The 24,215-nt window shown below is 39.8% G+C and overlaps 4 protein-coding genes across 10 annotated transcripts in view; 3 read left to right on the top strand and 1 right to left on the bottom strand.

The window, feature by feature from the left end:
- RABGAP1 (RAB GTPase activating protein 1) overlaps positions 1–1,946 on the bottom strand; it is a 164,171-nt gene extending 162,225 nt beyond the window's left edge. Inside the window, exon 1 of one of the 2 annotated variants that reach the window (XM_037036821.1) lies at positions 1,757–1,946. The gene's annotated coding sequence lies outside the window, so the exon portion shown is untranslated. The remainder of the gene's footprint in view (positions 1–1,756) is intronic. The other variant, XM_037036824.1, reaches the window with a different exon arrangement.
- Positions 1,947–2,043: 97 nt separating this feature from the next.
- On the top strand, positions 2,044–15,657 carry ZBTB26 (zinc finger and BTB domain containing 26). 2 transcript variants are annotated; one of them, XM_037036827.1, is made up of 2 exons: positions 2,044–2,159; positions 11,348–15,657. In XM_037036827.1, exon 2 carries the CDS (start codon positions 11,358–11,360, stop codon positions 12,681–12,683), a length of 1,326 nt encoding a protein of 441 aa, XP_036892722.1. In that variant the 5' UTR covers positions 2,044–2,159; positions 11,348–11,357; the 3' UTR covers positions 12,684–15,657. The 2 variants fall into 2 exon arrangements, with proteins under 2 accessions (XP_036892722.1, XP_036892723.1); XM_037036828.1 differs by having other exon boundaries at positions 2,089–2,155.
- ZBTB6 (zinc finger and BTB domain containing 6) lies at positions 2,111–22,016 on the top strand. 3 transcript variants are annotated; one of them, XM_037036831.1, is made up of 2 exons: positions 2,111–2,159; positions 18,068–22,016. In XM_037036831.1, exon 2 carries the CDS (start codon positions 18,071–18,073, stop codon positions 19,349–19,351), a length of 1,281 nt encoding a protein of 426 aa, XP_036892726.1. In that variant the 5' UTR covers positions 2,111–2,159; positions 18,068–18,070; the 3' UTR covers positions 19,352–22,016. The 3 variants fall into 3 exon arrangements, with proteins under 3 accessions (XP_036892726.1, XP_036892724.1, XP_036892725.1); XM_037036829.1 differs by lacking the exon at positions 2,111–2,159 and adding an exon at positions 16,854–16,929; XM_037036830.1 differs by lacking the exon at positions 2,111–2,159 and adding an exon at positions 16,936–17,359.
- Positions 22,017–23,707: 1,691 nt separating this feature from the next.
- RC3H2 (ring finger and CCCH-type domains 2) overlaps positions 23,708–24,215 on the top strand; it is a 44,042-nt gene continuing 43,534 nt past the window's right edge. For all 3 annotated transcript variants that reach the window (XM_037036872.1, XM_037036871.1, XM_037036873.1), the window contains exon 1: positions 23,708–23,903. The gene's annotated coding sequence lies outside the window, so the exon portion shown is untranslated. The remainder of the gene's footprint in view (positions 23,904–24,215) is intronic.

Below are 24,215 nucleotides of genomic sequence, written 5' to 3'. Positions count from 1 at the left end.
TGAAGAGTTCTATAGTAGTTGAAACTTTGATACCCCACTTTCAATAATGAATAGAACCTGTATAAGATAAATAAGAAGAGGACTCGAACATCACAATAAATCAACTACACCTAACCAATATGTAAGGAATCATCTACACAACAGTAACAGAATATACATTTTTTTACCAGTCCACCAACAGCATATTAAAGATTATTCATACAACCAAGATTTATCCCAGGAATACAAGGGAAGTTCAACATAAAATTAATCAAAGTAATATATAAGATTTTTCAAAAATAAGGGGAAAAACTCATGATCACCTCAATCAACAAAGAAAAGGCATTTGACAGATTACAATCCTTTTTCATAAAATCTCTCAGCAAACTAGTTAATAGAGGGAAAAATCTTCAACATAATAAAGGTATTTGTGAGAAACCCACAAATACCTTTTGAATTGTTAGCTGTCATTACAATACTCAATAGTTTAGCTTCCCCTCTAACATCATGAACAACTTTCTCTGATGCTATTCAACATTATACCGGAAATTCTAAGAGCTATAGGTAGGGAGGGGGAAGGGGTGGGGAAAAATAAAAGGTATTCAAATTGTAAAGGAAGAGGTGAAATTATCTCTATTCACAGACAACATAATCATAAAGAGAAAATCCCAAAAATCCACAAAAGAGTTATTAGAGCTAACAAATAAGTTCAACAAAGTTCCATGGGGTAAGGTCAATATATAAAAACCAGTTGCTTCTACACACCAGCAAGCAACAATATGAAAAGAAATTAAGAAAGCAATTCCACTTATAATGATATCAAAAAAATTAAATACCCTGAAAACTAGGAAACATTGCTGAAAGAGCTAAGTACAGGAAAAGTAATTCTGTATTCACAGACAGGAAGACTTAAAATGAAGCTGGTTATACTACCAAAAGTGATCTACAGATTCAACACAATCTCTATCAAAATTACAAGTCTTTTTTTTTGAGAAATGTAAAAGCTGATCCTCAAATGCATATGGAATTTCAAAGGGCCAGAATAGCTAAAACAATCTCTAAAAAGAATAAAATTGGAATTCTCATACTACAAAATTGGAATTCAAAATTAACTACAAAGCTACAGCAATTAAAACATGTTACTAGCATAGAGACAGAAATATAGTTCAATGTAATAGAATAGAGAGTACAGAAATAAAACTTTACCATGTATAGTCATTTGATTTTCAACAAAGGTGCCAAAGCCCATTCTATGGGAAAGGACGCTCTTTTTAACCAATATCGATGGGAAAACGCTATCCACATACAAAAAAATGTAGTTACATATAGCAGGTGACGACTACTCAGCATTGTGAATGTACTTTGCGTGTTCTACTACAATACGTCCCCCCACCCCTCCAAGTAGACAGAACCCAGTAAGCAACTGGATTGGCAAGAAGGAAAAGGACTTGAGAATGATACTAAGTTTTGGGGTCGTCAGGGCTGAGCGGAGGAAGATGCCGTTCACCTATGCAAGGACTACAGGAGACACGAAGCAGGCCCGGAGATGAACTTGAGATGATTAAAAAGTACATTAACATTAGAACAATCTACTGAAGGTGTACGTCTTCTAGGCAGTTGGCCCTTGGAGCTCAGGAAAGCCGTCTGGGCTGGCGAGAGAAGTCTGTGAAGGGTCAACATGCAGTAAGTAACGGAAGCCACTAGAATGGGAGATCCCCAGGAAAACGTGCTTTAAGGGACCCAACCAGGTGAGTCCATATCCCTAAGAGGGACTTACGAAAGCTTCAGTGCGGAGGCGCTCTTCAGGTCCAACGGCTCCTTTCAAGGCCCAGCTCGAGAGGAGACATTGAGTAGCCTGAACCCCAAACGCTAAATCTCCGCACCCGAAGTCGGAAAAGCAGACGCCGGAACCTGGAGCCCCAGGCACTCGGTCCACATTACCGGTCCCCTCCCCCACAGAAGGGGAAAGTCACTCTCGCCGCTCGCTCGCCCTTCGAGCGTTCCGATTGGCGGAAAGGACCATGGGACCAGGAAGTTGTACCTGTCCGGCAAGGGGTGCCCTTCCGGTTCCGTTGGGTCCCCCTTTGGCTCGGATTCCCTGCCCCTCCCCCTTTCCGGAGCCCCGAGGGGCCGGAGCTCCTGGCGGTGCCGACTCCTGACTGCGGCCTTCCCCTGGGTCTGTAAGTGTGGAGGCGGCCGGAGAACCGGGCAGGGGTACGGGGTCTCTCAGGATGGAGTCCCCTTGGGGCCCTGGATTGGCCGTCCTGGGCCGTCCCGTGCACTGGGACTGGGGCCGAGGGGCTGGCCTAGGCCCAGGGGACTTAAGGAGTCCCTGGCCCGGCCCACGCTGCGCCCCGCCCCTTTCCCTTCCTTCATCTGGAGTGGGGAGCTTATGGATGCTTGTGGGACCTCCCCCTGGGACCCCAGCCGAAGGCCCAGCAATTGGTTTGGACGCCCTACTCTGGCATCTCGCAAAAAGTGCCAGAGCTGAGGCCCGAGCAAGGCCTTAGTGCCAGCCAGCGGGAATCCCTATGAGGTTACCTTTTGCCGAGAATTCCTGCTACTCGGCTACTGGCAATATAGCACCTTTTATATTCCTGCCGCAGTTCTAATTATTAGGGTCAACTTTGGGAGCCAGATACAAACAAATAAGTGCTCCTACGATATATTTATATGAGTCATATATGTATGAACTGCTCAAGGGGCAGTTGCTGGGAAGGCTAAAGAAAGGGACTTCTGAGTTTTACTTCTGGAGGAAGATAAGGTGAAGAGGAGCTTTTCAGACAGAAGAGACAGTTGCAGTGCTGTGAAAGAATGAGTGTAACTTGTGTGGAAAGAAGATGGAAAGAGGAGGTGGTGTCATGTCCATAGAGGAGCTAATGGGACTGCTAGAGTAGACCAAGGTCTACACAGTGAAAAGTTCAGTCTTAAAGGAGATGGATAATTTTTGGAGTTTTAAAGAGTAGAAAGATATGGTCAACTATGCACTCTAGAAAGCAATGCTATTGTGGATGCCAGCCTACAGTATAGGAATTTCTATAAACTGATTTTGGCTAACTCTTTGGCTTACATCTAGATATTCCAGTTGTAGTTTTTATTTTTTTGATATCTTCACCTGAGGATATGTTTATTGATTTTAGAGAAAGTAAGGAAGAGAGAGAGAGAGAAACCTCGATCACCTACCTGCCATGCACACCCCAGCCAAGAATGGAACCCGAAACCTAGGCACGTGCCCTGACGGTGGATGGAGCCCACTGGTGTTCGGGTGGATGCTCCAACCAGCTGAACCACCGGCCAGGACTGACGGGAGATTTTTTTGAGGGAGTAATGGGATCAGCCTAGTGAGTGGTAATGATGTCCTGGAATCAAGTTATTAAAGTATTACTAGAAAGAAGGCAAGAGTGCTGTAGTGAATGGTGTGAAGACTTCGTAATAAATTGGCTGTTGAGCACGAAAGAGGTCCCAAACATGATTCCTAGGTTTTAGGTTTTGGGTATATGGAGAACATTGATGCCATTGTCAGTAACAAAGCCATAAGCATAGTGTAGGTAACAAATGTATTTTTTGGCTGTGTTGATTTAAAGGTCTAATGGAACTGTCCAGGGTAGAGTTGGGAGTGCAGATCTTGGTTGTGGCTAGAGCTAAAAGTTTGAGTCGTCAGCATAGAGGTGAAACCCATGGGAATAGTTGGTATGAGGAAGATACTATTGAGATAGCATGGAATATTTGGGTAGGATGATTGCATTTAGGAAACAGGAAGGAGTTGAAGCTAGTAGGAGTTGGTGTTGTAGCAGAAACAGAGGTAGGGAATAAAGTAGTAGAATGCAGAGTCCTATAACCAAAATGATCCAGAAATCAGGAGAAGAGAATTCTGAGAAGGAGCTACTGGTACAATTAATTTATGCAGAGTATGGGAGGAATGGGGGGGCTGTATTTTTTAATTGAGAAATAATTTGTGACCTTTTAAAAAAGTAATTTTTAGCATGGTGATGAGGTGATGATATATGAAGTAATGGAGACCTCAGCTGGTTTGGTGTTAAATGAGAATAATAAAAGGCAAAAATTGAGAGAGAAGGAGAGTGAGAAAAGGCCACATATGAAGGATTTCTTGGAGAAAATGGGCAGGCTTTATTTATTTACATGAGAAATACTTATAGAGCATATTCCAGGAACTATTCTAAGTTCTTTTGAAAATGAATGGAGTAATGTTACTATATGACAGATGGGAAAACTGAAACACAGAATTGTTCATGAAACTCCTCCAAGGTCACACAGCTAATAAATGGTTGAGCAGAGTTTTGATCCTAAAGCATTGCTCAAGGATCCATCATGTTGTACTACTGTAGTAAGCAGTGACTAAATATGGGAGTCAAAGGAATGGGAAAATGTTAAGCAAAGATAGGCTTACTGGTTTAAAAAAAATGAAAAGGAAGAAAGGCAGGAAAGCAGACTTGGAAGTAGATCCAGAAATTGAGAAGAAGGTACGTAATAGATTTATGTTTGTTAGTATCTGTTTTTTATTTCTTTCCTTCTATCTTAGATCCACTTCTAATCTGTGCCATTTTGGGTCAGTTTCTTTCACAATTAAGTCAATCTATGTTATGCTTCCATCCATCACTTAGTATCTATAACGAGGTCTCCTCTTCAACTTCAGACCATACCCAGCTAGCTAATGGATCTTTCCCTTGATGTCATGCCAGGTCCTCTGACTAAAGGATTTAAGATGAGACCCAAGATCATCCTCACCAATATTCCCCGCTTATTGAACGGAACTCCTAGAGACATCCAGTGACTCTATCCAAATATCTTGAAGTTGTCTTGACCTTTTTTTCCCTAGTCTTCACCTGCATCACCAAGTCCATAAGTTCATTGTTTGAAATAATTCACAATTCTGTTTCTTCTCTCCATCCATATCATTATTGTCTCTATTTAGGCCCTCATCGTTTCTATCTTTATCTGTTAGAGTAATAGCTTACTATCAGCTTTCCTTGCTTCACGTCCACTTTTCCTAGAGCCATTCTCCATACATTTTTATTTTTGACTAACTGAGTTTTAGACGGTGCCATAGTTAAGACATTATGCATTTCAAGCAATAGAACAGTAGCCTAGGGCAGATATTTTGGGTAGTTTCAGCTGAGGTTAAGTTTGGTTAAGGTTAGCCATGAGGGTGGAGATTTAGAAATTTTTTAAATAGAGAGGCAATAAAATATTGAGGAACCAGAGAGACTTCCTGAGGAAGTAAACCTTGAAAAAAAAAACAGGAAAAAAATCAAGGGCTAAGGTATGAAGGATATACTTACATTACACAATTTCGTGAATCCTTGAAGAACAGACCAACAAAAGAATGTTGGAAAATGAAGCCAGTATTTAAGCAACTTGCCTACTTCTGTATAACACTTCAAAAAGAATTATTAACTAGATCTATAATGATTCAACATATATAGCTCTCAAAAACAATAAATGAGAAAACTGCAAACAATATGTGTAGTTTATGTATAAGAAACATGATTCTTATATATAAAACAGATTTTATATATCTGTGGATAGGCACACAGAAGTATATTTAAAATGTAGGGAGGGGCTCTAGCCCAGTAGCTCAGTTGGTTAGAGTGTTGTCCTGATCCTGCAAGGCTTCAAGTTCCATCCCCCATCAGGGCACAAACAAGAATCAACCAATGAATGCATAACTAAGTGGAACAACAAACTGATCTTTCTCTCTCTCTCTCTCTCTCCCCCTCTCCTCATTCTTTCTAAAATAAGTAAATTAAAAAAAGTTTTTAATGGGGGGAGGGAGAGTCATTAAGGACCAAACTTAGACTGAGCACTAAGTGAAAGTTAGTTGGGAAAGAGGACTTTTACTTTATCTATAACATTCGCAATTCTTATATAGAAACATAATGTAGAATAATAAGAAAAAAACAAAACAAAACAAAAAAGTGAAAACTTGGAAAATGTCATGTTATAAAAGTTACCCAAAAGAAAAAAGGGATTGAGGTTTTTTATAGAGAGAAAGATTGTAGTGTATTACAACATCTTTAAAAAATGGCGTATGGTGTTAGTGAAAGATAAAGGAAGATTCCCAAGTAATTGTGAGTGCTAAGTTATGAGGTAGAAGAGGAAACAGCCTGACATACAGCTTGGGAGATTTTTGTACAGAACAGAAAAGTTTTCTTTATCAGTAGTTAGTAGAGGCATTTGAGATAAGAAACTAGGGTATTTCCTCACTTCCCATAGAATACCAGTGAACATTGTCCAACCTAGAATATTCACTGATCCTTTTTGGTTAAGATCAGTGAATATTTGAACAACGGGAGATTTTCAAGGCAGTTGACCTAATTCATTATGGCAATAATTATGGGAAAATTGTGTAAATATAAACAAAGAGTAAGTTATCGTAAGTGAGAATTTTACTGATGTTTGAAAAATGGGTCATTCAAAAGTTGCTAATAGAAACTGGGCAGGTTCAGATTTAATCACAGAACCTTGGCAATAAATGGTAAGGACCAAAACTGTGGCAAAGATGAGAGAAAGAGAGAAAGAGAAAGAGAGAGAGAGAATTTGGAAATCATTCTGAGAAAAGAATCAACAGGATGTGGTGACCAAATCACTATTCTATCTGATTAGTTCTTTCATTTAGTAGAAGCTCTGCTATAATCTAGAGCTATGTGAGTAGTTTTTATGAAAATTATGAATAATATCTACTGTACTTAGATGGTAACTACAGTTGCAAGTCAAATATATTTGTAATTTTTATTTTATTTGCAAATGGCATTAAGTTTCAGCCTAAAGAGATAAATCCACAAAAGATGGATAAATAACAGTTACAGTAGGTGAGAAACCAAGGTAAAACAAGGATAAGGTAATGAAATGCAATCTGGAATACGACTAATACATAAATGGCTTACTATTAGAGTCCTCTAGACTTGACACAGATTTACCTTTAAGTTGTACTTTTTGTTTTTAAACATAGACCTTTTATTGAACTAAGTACAGAAAAGCATATGTGGCCAGCTCCATGGCCGTGAGGAGGGGAATCTGAACGGTTCCACAGCAGACATTCCCCTTGTGGTAGAACTTCAGCTGGCCGCCTTGTTCAACACATGACTCGGCTTCCTGAGCCTTGGGCATAAATTGCAGCTTAACTCTTTCCACCTCTCTTAAGTTGAGAAAATGATTTATGCTCTCCAAGCTTGAGTTTCCTCATATGGAGTGGGGGTGATAACAATACCTTCCTTACAGGGATTTTGAGGATTAAGTGTGTCTATTTAGGTAAAGCATTTAGCACTGCACCTGGTACATAGCAAGGCCTCAGTAAAGATTAGCTGTAATTGCTCTAATTTTTAAGTAAAATTAAGCCAGTTCATAAGAAAGGCAATTATTTTCTCTTATTTTGTCATTTTTAAAAAGTGAAAAAGAAAGTTTGTTTAAAATTTGGTTTTGCCCTGGCTGATGTGGCTCAGTGGACCAAAGCGCCAGGCCTATGAACTGAAAGGTCACTGGTTTGATTCCCAGTCAGGGCACATGCCTGCCTGGGTTGTGGGCCAGGTCCCTGGTTGGGGGCATGCAAGAGGCAACCAACTGATGTTTCTCTCACACTGATTTTTTCTCTCCCTTTCTTTCTCCCTCCCCCCGCCCTGAAAATAAATAAATAAAACCTTAAAAAAACCAGGTTTACAGTTGTAATACGAATAAATGATACAAAAATTAATTAAAAAAATAAGAACAAACTTTTTCCTTTAGTCACAACTATACAGTTACTTTTTAAAAATTGGTTTTATATTGTCAAAACTAACCCTGGAAAGAAATTTTCCACAGGTCACTCATGAGATGATATCCTGATAATGGATAGCATTTCTACCACAGCTCACTAAGTAATTTCATAGAAGACATTAAGGGTTCATTATCCTGCTGGATTTTGTTGAATGATCTATATAAAAAGTAATAGTTGGTCCTTGCCCTCAGATAGTTAACAGTATATTGGAAAGAGAAACTAGTGACAGGAAACAATTAAGGGATCAGCTGTGTGGCCTGGAAATGAGTTTATCAAAGGGAAACAATAGAGTGGGCTGACACTTGTTAGGGAAAACTTCTTAAACAGAATTAATCTTCCTCATATTCTTGGACTATAGCAGACCAGTCAATGCGGGCACTTCCCTGGGATACCAGTTTGGCTGCTCCTGTTGGTGAGTTTTTTTGAGGCTAATGGGTAGGAAGAAATAAAGGCAACTTCTAGCTCCTCATCTTTGGAGTTTCTAGGAACAATTATCCCTATGGGTAATTGTCTAAATAAAACATTTTGTCCCTGGCCAGTGTGGCTCGGTTGGAGTATCATCCTCTGACTGAAGGATTGTGGCGGGTTTGATTCCAAGTCAGGGCATATGCCTGGGTTGCAGGTTTCATCCTAGTCTGGGCACATACAAGAGGCAACCAATCCATGCTTCTTTCCCGTATCAGTGTTTCTCTTCCTTCTCTCCCTGGCTCTCTAAAAGCAATGAAAAAATGTCCTCGGGTAAGGATAAAAAATAAAACACTCTGAGTACTGTCACGGTAGGTGGAAGCCATTAATGCTCATTTTCAGTGTGAGTGGGAAAAACTAACCTGAGGGTGCATTAAGGACAAGCTAAACTCTAAAAAAGAATGCTCCTTTTGTTTGGCTACTTGAAAAAATAGCCATTTTTATAATTCTGGTTTAAATTGAGACATTTACTCTTTCCAGAATGAATATATTAAGCTCCTGTAATTTCTAAAACCAGTGATGATATAGTTTTACTGCTTTCTTTACTGATATATTCCCTGGATCTCATAGATTTTTCCTTTTTTTCTGATATTCACCATCTTTTCCCTGATGCAACATTTGCTCATCTATATCCTTCTCTCATTTTTATAGTGATTTTTCATTATCTGTGCATTCAGAATGCCATACAAGGGAAAAGCTTAAATTTGTGGTGTATATTTTTGTTAACATACCTGTGCCATATCATTTCTTCTTACTAAATTTTACCTTTCTTTCAACGACAGTTGTATTCAGCTGAACTCCTAAGCTTAGAACCTACACATTCCTTTTTCTCATTCTGTGTATCCAGTGTGTTACCAAGTGCTATGAAATACCTTTTGTTACTTTCCCTTGCTCCATATTCCAATTTTTCATTAGTTTCTAGGCCCTCTTGGTCTCAGACCTTTAATGCTTTTGCAGACACTGAGCTGGTCTCTCTTATAGCAATCCCTCCTTCTTACCACTGCCAAACAAATCCCTTGGACTCAACAAACACAAACTGAGCTATGTCATTTATTTAGTACAATGCTAGGTGGCAGGAGTACACACTAGTTTCAACAGAAGAGGGTTTGGCCAGTTATGTGGCTGCAGTAAGTAGAATTTGAAGCAAAAGCAACAAGTGTTTCGCTTTAAAAGGTGAAGGTTCCCAACATTAGCACATTGAATAGGATGGAGATGTTTCCCTCTAATGCCATGAAGGCAGCAGTTTGGAGGGGAAGGAACAAGTATTAAATAAAGGATTTTGAGTGTTTTGATACAAATAGAATTACTATGCTGTGGGTCCAGTAGAGACAACCGTTAGCATGAGGAGTCAGGGAAGGGCCTCTAAGAGGAAATAAAAGAGTCAGAATTGGCTAGGTGGAGCGTTATAAACTAAAATAATTGTGCTAACACTTGGGAGTCAGCGGAGTGTTGTTGTGTACCAGCACTGAGCAATGTAAGACCTGGACTCTGCCTTCAGGAGCTTGTGTTCTGTGCACCTTTGTGGCAGTGTTATAGAAGATAAAATTATAAAGATTGGGCTTTAGAAGCAGATGTGGCCAGGACCAGCTAGTTGTCTCATATGATTCTCAACTACTGCATTGATGTTCAAAGTGAATTTATTGATGCACCAATATTGTAGAGATATTTCTCAAGTATAGACCTGATATACCTACTGATCTCACAAGACTGGCATGTAGATATGTGCCAGTTTATTATTTTTACAGTGTCTGGTGGACTGGAATTATAGTGGCATGGCTAGTTCAGCTTTTCCTTTACAGATACACATGGGAAGCCAACTTATCAGAAAATTATTTGCAGAGTATAGCATCAGAATATGGGGACTTTCTCCAAAGGAATTGCTCTGTAAAGGGGCAAATATGCAGAGTTTTGGCAAAGACACCTTCTTTGTAGTGAATGGGTTATGCCAATGTTTATCCTACTTGTACTCAAGAGGTTAGTCTTCATCCAGGAAGCAGTGGGGAGTCCCAAAAGGATATGAGGCAGGGGTTGGATATAATCAGATCTGTGTTTTTGAAAGATATCAGGTGGTGGTGTTGGAGTTGCATTAAAGGAAATAGAACCTGGAAGCCAGAGAATATTTATGAATCAGTTCTAGTTATCCAGTTGATGAGTAATGATAGATAATAGAGGGGCAAAGAAGAAAGAACAGAATCTAGTAGGATTAATTAGATATTTACTCCTACTCAGATTCCCACCAAGTGGCTCATCTTTTTTTCTATATCAAATATTTCATTTAGCCCTGGTTGGTGTAACTCAGTGGATTGAGTACAGGCCTGCGAACCAAAGGGTTGCCGGTTCAATTCCCAGTCTAGGGCACATGCCTGGGTTGCAGGCCAGGTCCCCAGCGGAGGGCACATGAGAGGCAACCACACATTGATATTTCTCTCCCTCTCTTTCTCCTTCCCTTCCCCTCCCTCTAAAAATAAATAAATAAATAAGCAAGCATATTTTATTTACTTTCTATATTAAGAAATGTTTCTTGAGAGAGAACTAGATTTGTCCAAAATACAGAGGATAAGCATCTCTTTAAGTTTATAACTTTCATTTATCACAGAAATACTTGTAGGAATAAATACACATCGGTTCAAACAAGAGAGTTTATCCAGGAATGGGGCAAGCAATTGTCACTGAGGTTTTTTAAAATGCAAAGCAAAGGAACAGTGTTTGGTCTTCAAAGAAGCAGGTTCACGGTGTCATGCAAAAGAAAGTCATTACTTCATTATGACTTGTTGGGATATTTTAGTTTGTTTTTGAAACCTGATAGAATTCTCATTTGAGAAGAAAATAAAAAGCTCTTGGAGTAACTCAAGCACTGTTCTCGTATTAAATATCTTAAAAAGTTGAATAAATGCCAAGGTATTTATACCGATACAAGTCCGCTCCTTAGGTGCCACTGACACTTGATGTTGGCAAGGAGTGATTTTTCATGGTCTTCAAAAGCTGTTGTACTGTTTCCTCTTTTAAGGCAAATTTCATTTGTATACATACAAATAGATATGACAACACAAATTTGGTTTTGGAAGAAAAATCCAGGTTTCTTCATTGTTTGAATTTTCTTAAATTCATCCTTTTTACATTTCTGTTCTTTAGGTCTGCCAAAATGTCTGAAAGATCAGATCTCCTTCACTTCAAGTTTGAAAATTATGGAGATTCAATGTTACAAAAAATGAACAAATTAAGAGAAGAGAATAAATTTTGTGATGTTACAGTTCTCATAGATGATATTGAGGTACAGGGACATAAAATTGTGTTTGCTGCAGGTTCCCCCTTCTTAAGAGACCAGTTTTTACTGAATGATTCCAGAGAGGTGAAAATCTCCATATTACAGAGTTCCGAAGTGGGGAGACAATTGCTCTTATCCTGTTATAGTGGTGTGCTGGAATTCCCTGAGATGGAACTGGTAAATTACTTGACTGCTGCGAGTTTTCTTCAGATGAGCCACATTGTAGAACGGTGCACACAGGCCCTGTGGAAGTTTATAAAGCCAAAACAACCAATGGATAGTAAAGAGGGATGTGAACCACAGAGTGCTTCTCCCCAGTCAAAAGAACAGCAGGGAGATGCCAGAGGCTCCCCAAAGCAGGACTCACCTTGTATTCATCCATCTGAAGACAGTATGGATATGGAGGACAGTGATATTCAGATTGTTAAGGTAGAATCTATTGGGGATGTATCAGAGGTTAGAAGTAAAAAAGACCAGAACCAGTTTATCTCTTCTGAACCCACTGCTTTACATTCATCAGAGCCCCAGCATTCCCTGATAAATTCAACTGTGGAAAACAGAGTAAGTGAAATAGAACAAAACCATCTCCACAATTATGCCCTCTCTTACACAGGCAGTGATAACATCATCATGGCCTCAAAAGATGTCTTTGGGCCTAATATTCGAGGTGTAGACAAAGGCCTACAGTGGCATCATCAATGCCCAAAGTGTACCAGGGTGTTCCGTCACCTGGAGAACTACGCCAACCATTTAAAAATGCACAAACTCTTTATGTGTCTACTCTGCGGCAAGACTTTTACTCAGAAAGGCAATCTTCATCGACACATGCGTGTGCATGCCGGCATTAAACCTTTCCAGTGTAAGATCTGTGGGAAAACCTTTTCTCAGAAGTGTTCCTTACAGGATCATCTTAACCTTCACAGTGGAGATAAGCCCCATAAGTGTAACTATTGTGACATGGTTTTTGCACATAAGCCCGTTTTGAGGAAACACCTTAAACAACTTCATGGCAAAAACAGCTTTGATAATGCCAATGAAAGAAATGTGCAAGACCTCACAGTGGATTTTGATTCTTTTGCATGTACAACAGTCACAGACTCTAAAGGGTGTCAGCCACAGCCTGATGCAACACAGGTCCTGGATGCAGGTAAACTGGCCCAAGCTGTCCTGAACTTAAGGAATGATAGTACCTGTGTGAATTGAAGAAATTAGGGGCTTTATGCTCAAAACTAGAACTGACCAAAAACATGGCAATAGTCTGAGTCTTTTTAGGAGTGATTTTGCTGATTTGACGTCTCTAAAATCTCTGCAGGTTGTAGGAGGGCATCAGAGTACTAAGAGTCCAAACAATTTACCACTTAGAGTGGTCTTGCCTTCCTTTTAACCCTCTCTTCCTTTCTGTTTTGAATTATCTTGTGACTTCTGTTTTCCTTTCCCAAGGAGTATTCCATTTGTCTACCTAACATTGACTGACATTTTAGACTGACACGATTTTAGGTTTTTCACTGGGCACATTCTGAAGGAACCAAGTTAATAACACCACCTGCACTCCAGTAATTGATGCTATTCAGAGAAGTGAAATAGCTTTTTTGGCAGAAAAATAGACTGAGATATGAAGTGATAACGCTGTTGGCCTGCATATGTGATAGAACTCTGGCTGCCTATTGATAATTTATCTATCTATGTCTGATGAATGAATGAATCTACTTCCTACCATTCGAATTTTTCTAGGAGCTAGCTATAAAGAGATGTTTTTGGTGGTTCTGTGCGCTTTTCAACAGTATTATGACCCAATTTCATTGTCACTGAATTGTTCACATAGACCAGAATGCAATATTTTCAGCAACACCTTCAGACACAGTTAGGTATCACCATGAGGATCATAATCAGCAAAGGACAGAAGTATAATTGTACAACAGTTTTACATGAGAAGTCTTCCTCAAAAGAAGCCAAATGCTTATAATTAATGTGTAACTTATTTTGTTCATGCTTTTTAAGTCAGGATGGTTCCAAGCATACCAAAATGTGCTAAAGTATAATGGTCTCTCTAGAAGGAAACTATTTGGGAGTTAAGTCTTTGGAGCCTGTTTTGGAAGTTATTCATCAGAAAGGTGTTTAGCCATCAGAAAGGTGTTAGGCCTTCAGAGTTTTGTCCAGTGTACTCTAGTAGTCTCTGAATTCTCATTTTCTCATGTACCTTGATTTCTAAAATGGATGAAAAAAGTGGGTCACGAAATGAGCAATCAGGCTTTTGCATTCAGATATTTCTACAGTCCCACCTTGCCATGTTTGATACATTGCTATACAAAGTTTATCTTCCTGTATGGTAAAACAGGACAAGTGTTTGCCCTAAAGCACATGTTATATAGTTCAGACATAAAATTTTCAGTCTCATTAGTTTCTGACCCATGAGTTAGATATAGGTAATAGGAGTGTTAGAGTCTTTAGAGAATTTTAAGAGATCATTTTCTCCACCTCTCTTTTTTTTAAGTTGGGGTATCCAAAGCCCAAAGAGGTGGCCTGGTCAAGTTTGGCCAAAGTAAACAAGTGACAAAATATGAGCTAATGTCTTACTTTTTTCTCACTACCCCTTGACTTAAAAAAGTTCAGTACATGATGAAGAATACGTTAGGAAAATCTCACCTTTGTGAATCCCTATTGGCTTTCTCAGACAGCCTGGATTTTGCAAACAAAATATCACAAAAGGATTTATTTTTGTTTGTTATTTTTTAGTTAAAATGGGTATTACGTTCTTCCCAAGCAAGTGACTGATTTGCTGGGTATTGGTTAGGGAGGGAAAGGACAAATACTAAATGTGAAAAGGATCTAAATGTGAAACTGATTTTATCTGGAAACAGTATTTAGTTTCCATCAGGAATTTCCATTTTTATTTTTGAGTTATGGGAATGAATGTACAAATAAAATATTAGGTTTAACTTTAGTAGTCAGCGGGAATTCTTACCGTTGTTATACTTTGATACATTTACATGTGAATCTGATTTGAGGTATAATTTCTACCTTTGTTAAAAGATTTAAAATGAGAATAAAATTGAGTGATAAGACTAATAGTTATCGTAAGCCTAAGGCCACTCATTGTATGGTCTAATGATGCTGCCTAGCATTCTGATTTTTCTATGACTCAGCCAAAGAGTACCAGTTCTATGCAACAGTGAGACACTACCATGTTAATCACCTTTTCACTATTTCCTTCGAACATGATTTTATGCAGAAACTTCATGTTGGAGTGCTTCCTTTGCTTACATTCATGTCCTATTTTTGTAACTGGTTTGAAGACTAAAAGGCATGGGTTCAAATTGATTGTTCTCTTTGGTTGGAGATTATTTCTGGGTTCATTGAGTCATTAAAAAAACATTGATTGAGCACCTACTGTTGCCAGGCACTATGCTACATGCTGAGGATATGAAGGTAAGATTGCAATGGTCCCTGCTCTCGCAGAGCTTACAGTTTCATGTGGTCTTAGAAAGCTAAGATATCGATTTGATTTTATACTAGGAATAACAAAGGAAACTGCCTTGCTTTCTTTGAGCACTTAAAATAAGCATCTTGGTGGTTTTGTATCAGTAAAAGTTATAGTTCTCATCTTTTGTAACTGCAAACCACCAAAATGATTTACAGTCTCCATTTCTTGGCTGGAGAGGTGTTCTGTTTCTGTGAGACGTTTCACTGATTTTGGTGGGATTTGACTTGTCCTTTGTTTATACACATTTCTTAGATGGTATTGCAAAGTGGTCAAGTTATTGATATCAAATAAGTTTTATAGAGGAAGATTTTTAAAAACCTTATTCAGCATTTGTATCTTATGGTTCCCCAGAATAAGTAAAAAAGGGAGAGCACTCTTTTTACCATAGTTTTTTTTTAAAATTACTGTATCACATTTATTTATTTATTATTTAATTTTAAAGACAAACTCCAAACTGAAGCGGCTCTGAGGTAAATCAGATGTGGTTTTAATTTGTTTTAGTTTCTTTTTTAGAAAATCAGTAAGTGGAGGGTGACCAGTGTCACTACTTTTAAATATTGTCCTAAACAAACAACCTAGAACATTTTATTTCAGCTGGTGAATAGCTGTTCTAAACCTGTTGTATGTTAGACATACTTTGAACTACCTCTTCACTTATTATGGGGAAGTTTCCTTAATAAACGTATGACAATTAAAGCTCTGGTGTGATTTATTTTCTCTTCCCTCCTTTCCTTTTCAATTGCTTGAATACAGGAATGCTTTCTTCATTCCCATTTAAAACACTAGTTAATCAAATATGCTGGGCTTGGCTTCAGAAGCAAATACAGGTTAACCAGACATTGTTACTAGGGTCAGTTACAGCAGTGACTCCAACCTTTTGACTCCAGGGTTAGCGACTGCTTTTAAGAATTGGTTCAGCATGACCATGTATCTCAGTTGGAGCGTCAACCAGTGCACCATGGGCTGCGGGTTTGGTCCCTGGTCAGGGCGAACTCCTGGGTTGCTGGTGAGATCCCCCAGTGGGGAGAAGCGGAAGCAACCGATCGGGTGGTTTCTCTGATATTGATGTTTCTCTTCCTACCTCTCTAAAATGAACGAGAGAAAAAATGGTTCAGATACTCGGATGCCTACTAAGTGCTAGACTTAGGGAATGCAAAGCCTAGTAAAGCACTGCCCTAAATACCTCTACCTAGGTGGAGTATAGATTTCAATAATAGGATAGTAATTGCAATAATGAAGGCAGCCAAAGGGTTGACACGCTCCCAGCTGCGGTCCAGCTAATTCAGGGCAGTTCACAGTGGCTTTAACGATGATGGCATTTTGAAGGATAAATGGGAGGTTCGGATTTAGGTGAGAAAAAAAGGGCCAACAGTTTAGATGGAAGGCCTGGGTTTCCCCGGGACTGGGGAGGAGGGGCGGGGCAGGTGAGAAAACAGCAATAGATTACAAAAAGAGAGATCCCATAGGTTGGGACAAAATCCTGGCGGGACAGGCATTAGGCAATGTGGATTACTGACCCCTGCGGCAGTCTCCTCTCTTTCTCTGCCACCTTTTAAATTGTAGACCCAGTAAAGGAGACGGCTCGGGCCAAAATAATCCGTGAGGGCCTCCCAGTGACCCTGGTGCGGGGCATTCTGATAGACGCCCTGTACTCCAAATTCACAACCCGTCTGAGATGCAGAGGTTGCGGAGAACTCACAAAGGGGAATGGCTCCCATACCGATACAGGGACACAGGAGAAGGGATTTCCCGGAATCCCCACGCCTTTCCGTCTCTTCCGGGGGAGGGGGGAGGCGGAGCGAGGGGAGTGGGGAAAGGAGGATGTCTCATAATGTCCTTCCGGGACGCCCAGCCAGCTCCAGGAGGAGTGTAGCTAGTTGACACCGGATGTGTTTCCTCCCAGACTAAGTCTGCCTTCCGGTCGGGCCGCCACTGCCGCGGAAATCTCGGCTCTGGTTGTCGGAGTGGGTGAGTGAACAAGAGGGAGAGTGGGACAGGTGGGGAAGCTGGAGGAGGAGAGTAGCTGGGCACCGCCCGGGAGTGGCTGGGCTGGTGCTGCAACCACATGGCCGACAGGGCCTTGGTCCTGGCAAGCTAGTCTCGGGAAGACCTGTGGCGGCGAATTTTCCAGGCCACTGGGGATCCAGATTCAGTTTATCAGATGTTCCCTAAACTGCTCCTGCTGTGTGCGGGTCCCCGGAGCTTGCTGCAAGAACTCAGGTGAACCAGGCACTATTTCATGCTGGTTCATCACTTTCGTGATGCTCTGGAAGCGACTGACTCGTACGGGGAAGACAGGAGAAGGAGTCACAGAAGTGATAACTTGATTTGGGCCTTAAAGGAGCTAAATCACTAGCTGGAAAAAGCAGCTGGAAGCGCGAGTGTAACAAGTACAACGGTGCATTTGGGTCGTCTTGTCTGGGTACTGGTGAAAATTTGAACACTGATGGAGCTTCGAGGAAAAATAGAGGAAAGATAAAGTTATAAAAGTGCGTAGGGCTAAATCATAAAGAATCTTGTATTTGCTAAGAAGGTTAGACTGTCCTGGGGGTAAAGGAAAGCGGAAGAGAGTAGAAAAAAAAAACAAAAGTTTCAAAAGATGTCAATTCTGGCAGGACCACAGGATGGTGGTTGGAACATAGACTGGTATTAAGGAGAACTGTTGGAAGCCATGGCAGTGGTCCACGTGAACAGAATATAGACCTGCAGTAGTGAAAGGGATCACAAGTTTAGAGATTATATTAAGGTTTCTAATTTGGGAAACGGGAAACCCATTCAATAGTGGGCATTAACACCACAAACACATAAATTTAGCCAAGAAGAAAAACATAAAGATTGTTAAGTACAATTCAATACAGTAACTGCTGTAACAAAAATATGAAAAATGTGCTATGAGATCGTAGAGAAATGCATTTTAATTTTCCTGTTTCTGCAATTTCTGGCTTTTGAGGTAGTGATATAGGAGTTCACTCTTAGCACCCAGATTAAAATAAGAGATTTCTTTTACCCAGTTCAGGTTTGGGATCTTGTTGGTTTGTTTTTACTATCACAGTGTAGGAAAGCATTTCCTACCTTTACATCAATGTTTGTATTTTATTTAACTTAGATTATGGCCATGGCTGCTGAGTCGGATGTTCTGCACTTCCAGTTTGAACAGCAAGGAGATGCAGTCTTGCAGAAAATGAATCTCTTGAGGCAGCAGAATTTATTTTGTGATGTGTCAATTTATATTAATGACACTGAGTTCCAGGGACATAAGGTGATTTTAGCAGCTTGCTCCACTTTTATGAGAGATCAGTTTTTACTCACGCAGTCAAAACACGTCAGAATCACCATCTTGCAGAGTGCAGAAGTTGGCAGAAAATTGTTGCTCTCTTGCTATACTGGAGCACTTGAAGTTAAAAGGAAAGAGCTTTTGAAATATTTGACTGCTGCTAGTTATCTTCAGATGGTTCACATTGTGGAAAAGTGTACAGAAGCTTTGTCAGGATATCTGGAAATTGATCTTTCTATGAAAAACAACAATCAACATACTGATCTTTGTCAATCCTCTAACCCAGATGTTAAGAATGAAGAGGAAAATGCAGATAAAGACTGTGAGATAATTGAAATTTCAGAAGATAGTCCTGTAAACATAGATTTACACGTTAAAGAAGAGGACAGCAATGCTTTACAGTCTACAGTAGAGAGCTTGACATCAGACGGACAGGAAATGAAGTCACCAGAGCTGTCTTCAGTTGATATAGGTTTTAAAGACAATGAAATTTGTATTCTCCATGTGGAATCTATCAGTACTGCTGGTGTAGAAAATGGGCAGTTTTCACAGCCTTGTACCACCTCAAAAGCAAGCATGTATTTCTCTGAAACACAGCACTCACTGATCAATTCTACTGTTGAAAGCAGAGGGACAGAAGTTCCTGGGAATCAAGATCAGGGCTCATTTTGTGGAAATACTGAAGGAAGTCATGGTACAGCGAATGAGATTCAGAATATGGAGGATGTTTATTCACTGAGGCACCAGTGCCCCAGGTGTCCACGAGGATTTCTTCATGTTGAAAACTATCTGCGCCACCTTAAGATGCATAAACTGTTCTTGTGTTTACAGTGTGGGAAAACATTTACACAGAAGAAAAATCTCAACCGGCACATTCGAGGGCACATGGGAATACGGCCCTTCCAGTGTACTGTGTGCATGAAGACATTTACTGCTAAAAGCACCCTGCAGGACCACTTGAACATACACAGTGGGGATCGGCCATACAAATGCCATTGTTGTGACATGGATTTCAAGCACAAATCTGCTCTCAAAAAGCATGTAACCTCTGTCCATGGCCGAAGCAGTTGTGAAAAGCTACCCATCCATGATCTCAAAAAGCAAGATTTATTGTAATTAGAATCATATCTTGCTATGGGAGCCAGATACTATTCTGTTAGGCAAGTTTTTCTATAGAAACGCAGCATTTGTAACATTGCGTTTCCTTCTCCTCTTTCGTTCTTATTGTTGGTCTTTTTACAGCATTCTTTCTGAACTTACACTATAATTTCTGAAGTGGGAGTCATGTTAAAGCTGATGGAATGCTAATCATACATCATATATAAATCCCAGTGGTATACCTAGAGAAATACTTTAATATTTTTTATTGTAATGATAGAAGATTTAGCAGTATTTCTATATTTGGGTTTTGAGTATCTAGTTAATTGAAGGAAGTGTAAAATAATCCAACCATGTAATAACTTTCATGAATTAGGTAATGGCAAGACAAAATAAAATATAAAGCATACTATTATCCACTACTAGTCACTTTAAAAATGGGATAGAAATAATTGGAATAGGGATAGGAATATTTTTTTAACCAACTGCTTTTGGATTACAAACTAAATCACCAAGGTACCAGTTTTAAAATGTAAAGTAACAATTCATATTCACTTGGGAACAGCAGAATTCCCTTATATGTTTCTTAAAATACTATTTCCATAGTTTGTTAATATATGTATTTTATAAATGATTAATTAGGCCCAAATATCTTGATTTTACTTAATGCAGCGGCATCTAATTTGTGACCAATAAAATATACCATTGGCGTGAAGCTCTAAAAAATTACTGTTTTAGAAATAACTTTACCAGAGATTTGTTCTACCCATTCCTTTTTAAAATTTATTATATATTTTTTGATTATGGTAAAACTGGCTTTTGTCAATTTTGTGTCTATGTGAAAGAGATAATACGCTCACAACACACAGACATCTCTGAGATGGTCAGATGAAGGAACACTTCCCATATCTGCTGCTTCCCACTGCTTGTTTCCTTCTTGATAGTGATGCCCTCTGCTGAGTGACTGTTTTCTGGTAGTTTCGTAATTTTAACACAGGCATAAATTGCACAACCACCGATGCAATTGGGATATGGAACATCACCCCCCAAAACTTCCTTATGCTACTCTTGTAGTCATTTTCCCCTAACTGCCAATAGTTCTCCATTGGTATATTTTTGCCTTTTCTGGAATGTTGGATATGGAACCTTATGGTGTGCTCCCTTTTGAGATGCTTCTCCCACCTAGCATTATGCCTCTGAGATTCATCCATGTTGTGTGTGTCAGTAGTTCATTCCCTTTTTTTATTTCAAATTCTTAGTACATGTTAATTTTCTTGCTATCACTAGATGAACAGTTGAAACATGGGTAGCTGTTAGTGTCCCCTAATTTTTAATGACTTAACATTAATGTGGTTTTTATTTACTGTGTTGACAAAAATCTTAACTATGTTTAGAGTTTTATGGTATATTTCCAGAAATATGCCAAAAGCAAAATGCTGACTGTGTGGTTATTTTACTGAGAGTAATATTTCAGATCGTGTGATGAGCCATTGCTCTCTAATGTCCTTGTGTAGGTGTAACACAAGACTCTCTTTGTTGTCATAGCAAATTAAAGTATATTGCAGGGCAAATCATATTATCTAAAAGACAGGAACTACTTTCAGTCAAGAGGCCTGACTGGACCTTCGATTCCTCTTATACTCACCTCAGCTTTATGTACAATTTCTGCTGTCTTGAGTGTCTTTTGAAGCCCTTCTATGTTTTAGTATGTAGTATACTTTGTACCATTTGTAAGAATTTTGTGATAATCACATGTTGATTGTTATAAATGTTAATTATCTTTTTTGTGATACTTGTGGAAAATATATTTTCTATAGAGTTTTAACTCTGGAAGAGTCTTTAAAGAATCCAGTTCTCATATTAGATAAGAAAGTCAATTGCATGACCCCCCACGTCACCAGTTATTGTCATTGGATAGGTCACCTCTTCTTGAGTTGCTCTTAAATTTATATGCAAAATAATAACTTTGATATCGTTAATTTGTAAGATCATTTCCATGTCTAAAATTACATGATTTTTGTATTTAGATCTTCAGAGTTCCTAACAACAAAGAAGAGGGGAAAGAAAAGGAGAGTTTGGTGTCTTTACAACTGTTGCTATTTGTGTACTCCATTGGAGACATAATTTTTCAAAAGCAAATGGTGTTTTTCTTCCACTGGAGAAAATGGTAGTGCTGTGCTTAATTTTCTTTCCCATTTGATCTATGATTGGCCATTTGTAGGCATGAAAACATTTTTCTATCAGAAATAGTTTGTGATTGAAATAACTTTTTTTATTTTTGCTTCCTAGGGTGAAATTTTGTTGGGGAGGGATGTAGGTAAGGGTGGGTGAAAAAATAGTAATCTTTTTTGGGGGGGTTGTTGGTTTTTTTTTTTAAGAATTCTCTATCTTTGATGTTTAAAAAGAATTATGGTTGAACAATGTTAAAGTTTTATGTGTGCCTTGTAAGTAAGATTCTTGTGAAATTTTTTGTACGCACTTTGAGATTTATGCGTGGGGGGAAGGGGTGTTTTGTGAAAGTGATGGTTGTTATTTATTATTATTTATTCCTGTTCAGTTAGGACAGAGTGATCTCAACACATTTCTAGGAGAATGTCTGTTTGCATGATGTGCTTAAACAATTTCAGGAAAATCTTTGTGAAAATGCAGGTATGACAAATGTTGAATTTATTCATTTAAAACATTCACTTTTAGTTGTGCTTTGATATGATGGATAATGCAGTATGTTTATCTTCAGCCTCTTCATTTACTGCATTTTTGTATAAAAGGTCTTGGAAAGATAGTTGTTACTTTGGTGTAAGAGAAAATCCTTTCCCTTTTTCCTTGGATGTAACTATCCTATATGTTTACATAAATAATAAACTGGAGATGGGAATGGAGAGCTTTGTGTTTTGTATACATCTGTGAACTTTAAAGAAAGAAACTATTTCTCTTGGTTATTCATTTAATCATGTATTCAACAAATATTTATGGAATCCTTACAATATCTAGAGGTTAGGTATACCAACAAAAATTCCTGTTCTCATGAAACCTAAATGTAATGAAGGGAGTCAAATTGTAAACAAGCAAAATTAATATATGTCAGATTTTGGAAATGGAGAAAATAAAGCAGGGAGTGCTGGGGAGGAGAATTCTGACCGTAATTTTAAATATAGTGAGTGGTCAGGCCACCTTTGAAAAATCTTATCATCATGTAAACTGTGCCATTAAATGGAAAACACACACACACACCACCACCACCACCACCACCACCACCCCCCCACACACACTATCTAGTTGAATGGAAAACCAAGCCAAGTGAAACACTGTTGGGAATCCTTGTCTAGGATTGACTTATATTTCATAAAGAGAAGAGTATGAAAAGGCTAATGATGTATGGGAGAAAAGTCTTTGATGTGGCTATTGAACTTTTTTAAAACAACCATATTTATTTTAAGCTCATTGTAGTTTATAAACTACTTTTTGTTTTCTAATTCATGATGGGTTAACTTTCATAGATGCTTTTGTTGGATATCTGGTTTCAAGTGCCTTTTTCTTAATCTGTGTATTTCAGTTCCTCATCAGGAACACAGTACATAGTATCTGCCTTTTGGGATTATTTTGACAAGTAAGTGAAATGAAAGTAAAATAGAATTTTTATGAATACAAGATCTAGCACATAGTAAGTAGTCCATAAATATTAATTCCTTTATCCCTATACCCAGTCTGTTTCTTCCATAAAAAAAGAATGAGGGTAATTTCTATCTTTACTGTGAAAAATCCTTTAACTAATATATATGGAGCTAATAATGCCAGAATTTGTGCTTGAATTTTGATGCCTACCAGCGTCTGAGGAGCTCAGTTTTTTCTTTAATAGATTGGCATGTGTTATTGCCTGCCAAACAAATGCTCTTTTTTTTTTTTTTAAACGGAGATTGCTTGGCATCTACAGAGACTGAGGGATGGGGTCAGCATTTGATTATGGGAGCGTGATTAGAATGTAATGCAAATGTACCCGATTTGCTAAACGGAAACCACGCTTTTCAGGAGAGGAGTCAGGCAGACACTGGCTCAAACCAACGTCCAAGAGGCTGGTTCAAGGCGCAGATGAATGTGTAGAGAGTTTCCCATAAACCCCTTTGACTTGCCTAGGCATCCTAACACCACCTCCCACTGTACTCCCGGTCTCCCCAGCCACGTGACGGGGGTGTTTCGGCTGCACTATAGGGAAGCCGATGCGCAGTCCAGGTGGCAGGGGCTACAACGCTCCCTTCCACCGCCCCTACTGCCGGTCTTGCGTGATCTCGCGTGAAGTGGGGAGTATCTTCTCGCGAGATCTAGGTCAGGATCCCTCCAGGTCCGCCTCCGTGGTGAGGAGGAGGAGGAGGAGGAGGCGGTGGGTGGAGGAGGAGGCCCCGTCGCGGCCTCCGCCGCCGCCAACGGGGCTGTCCCTGTACCTCCCGATGGAGTTTGAGGTCGTGAAACCGCCGCCGAGCTCTGCCCCGGCGAGACGAGGCGCCACCGTCGCCGAGCCGCGCCGTCGCGGGGCTCCCGGGAGCGGCCCTTAGCGACCCCGCCCGGGCCCCCTCAGGTAGGGCGGGGGCGGGCACGATGCGGCTTGGGCCCCAGTCCGGGTCCCTAGTCCCCGGCGGTCGGGTGGGAGACCGGTCTAACCCCGGAGCCTGTGCGCAGTCGTTGCCAGTGCCCCGAGGGTTGGGAACTAAGGGCCGCACCTGACACCCGGACCGGGAGTCCGGTGACCACGGAGGCCCCTAGCCTTGGTTGAGGTTTTTCAATACCGAGGCCTGGCGCAAATGGCCACCTCCCTTCGACTTCGGCCGAGGGGACGCCTGTGACCCCTGAGGAATCCACCCAAGCAAAGGCCAGACTTCCCTTCCTTTTC

The sequence above is a fragment of the Sturnira hondurensis genome, unplaced genomic scaffold (genome assembly GCF_014824575.4).
Source record: "Sturnira hondurensis isolate 20B ecotype Veracruz unplaced genomic scaffold, ASM1482457v3 Scaffold0022908, whole genome shotgun sequence".
Classification (NCBI taxonomy): domain Eukaryota; kingdom Metazoa; phylum Chordata; class Mammalia; order Chiroptera; family Phyllostomidae; genus Sturnira; species Sturnira hondurensis.
This window is presented reverse-complemented; position numbering and strand designations above follow the sequence as displayed.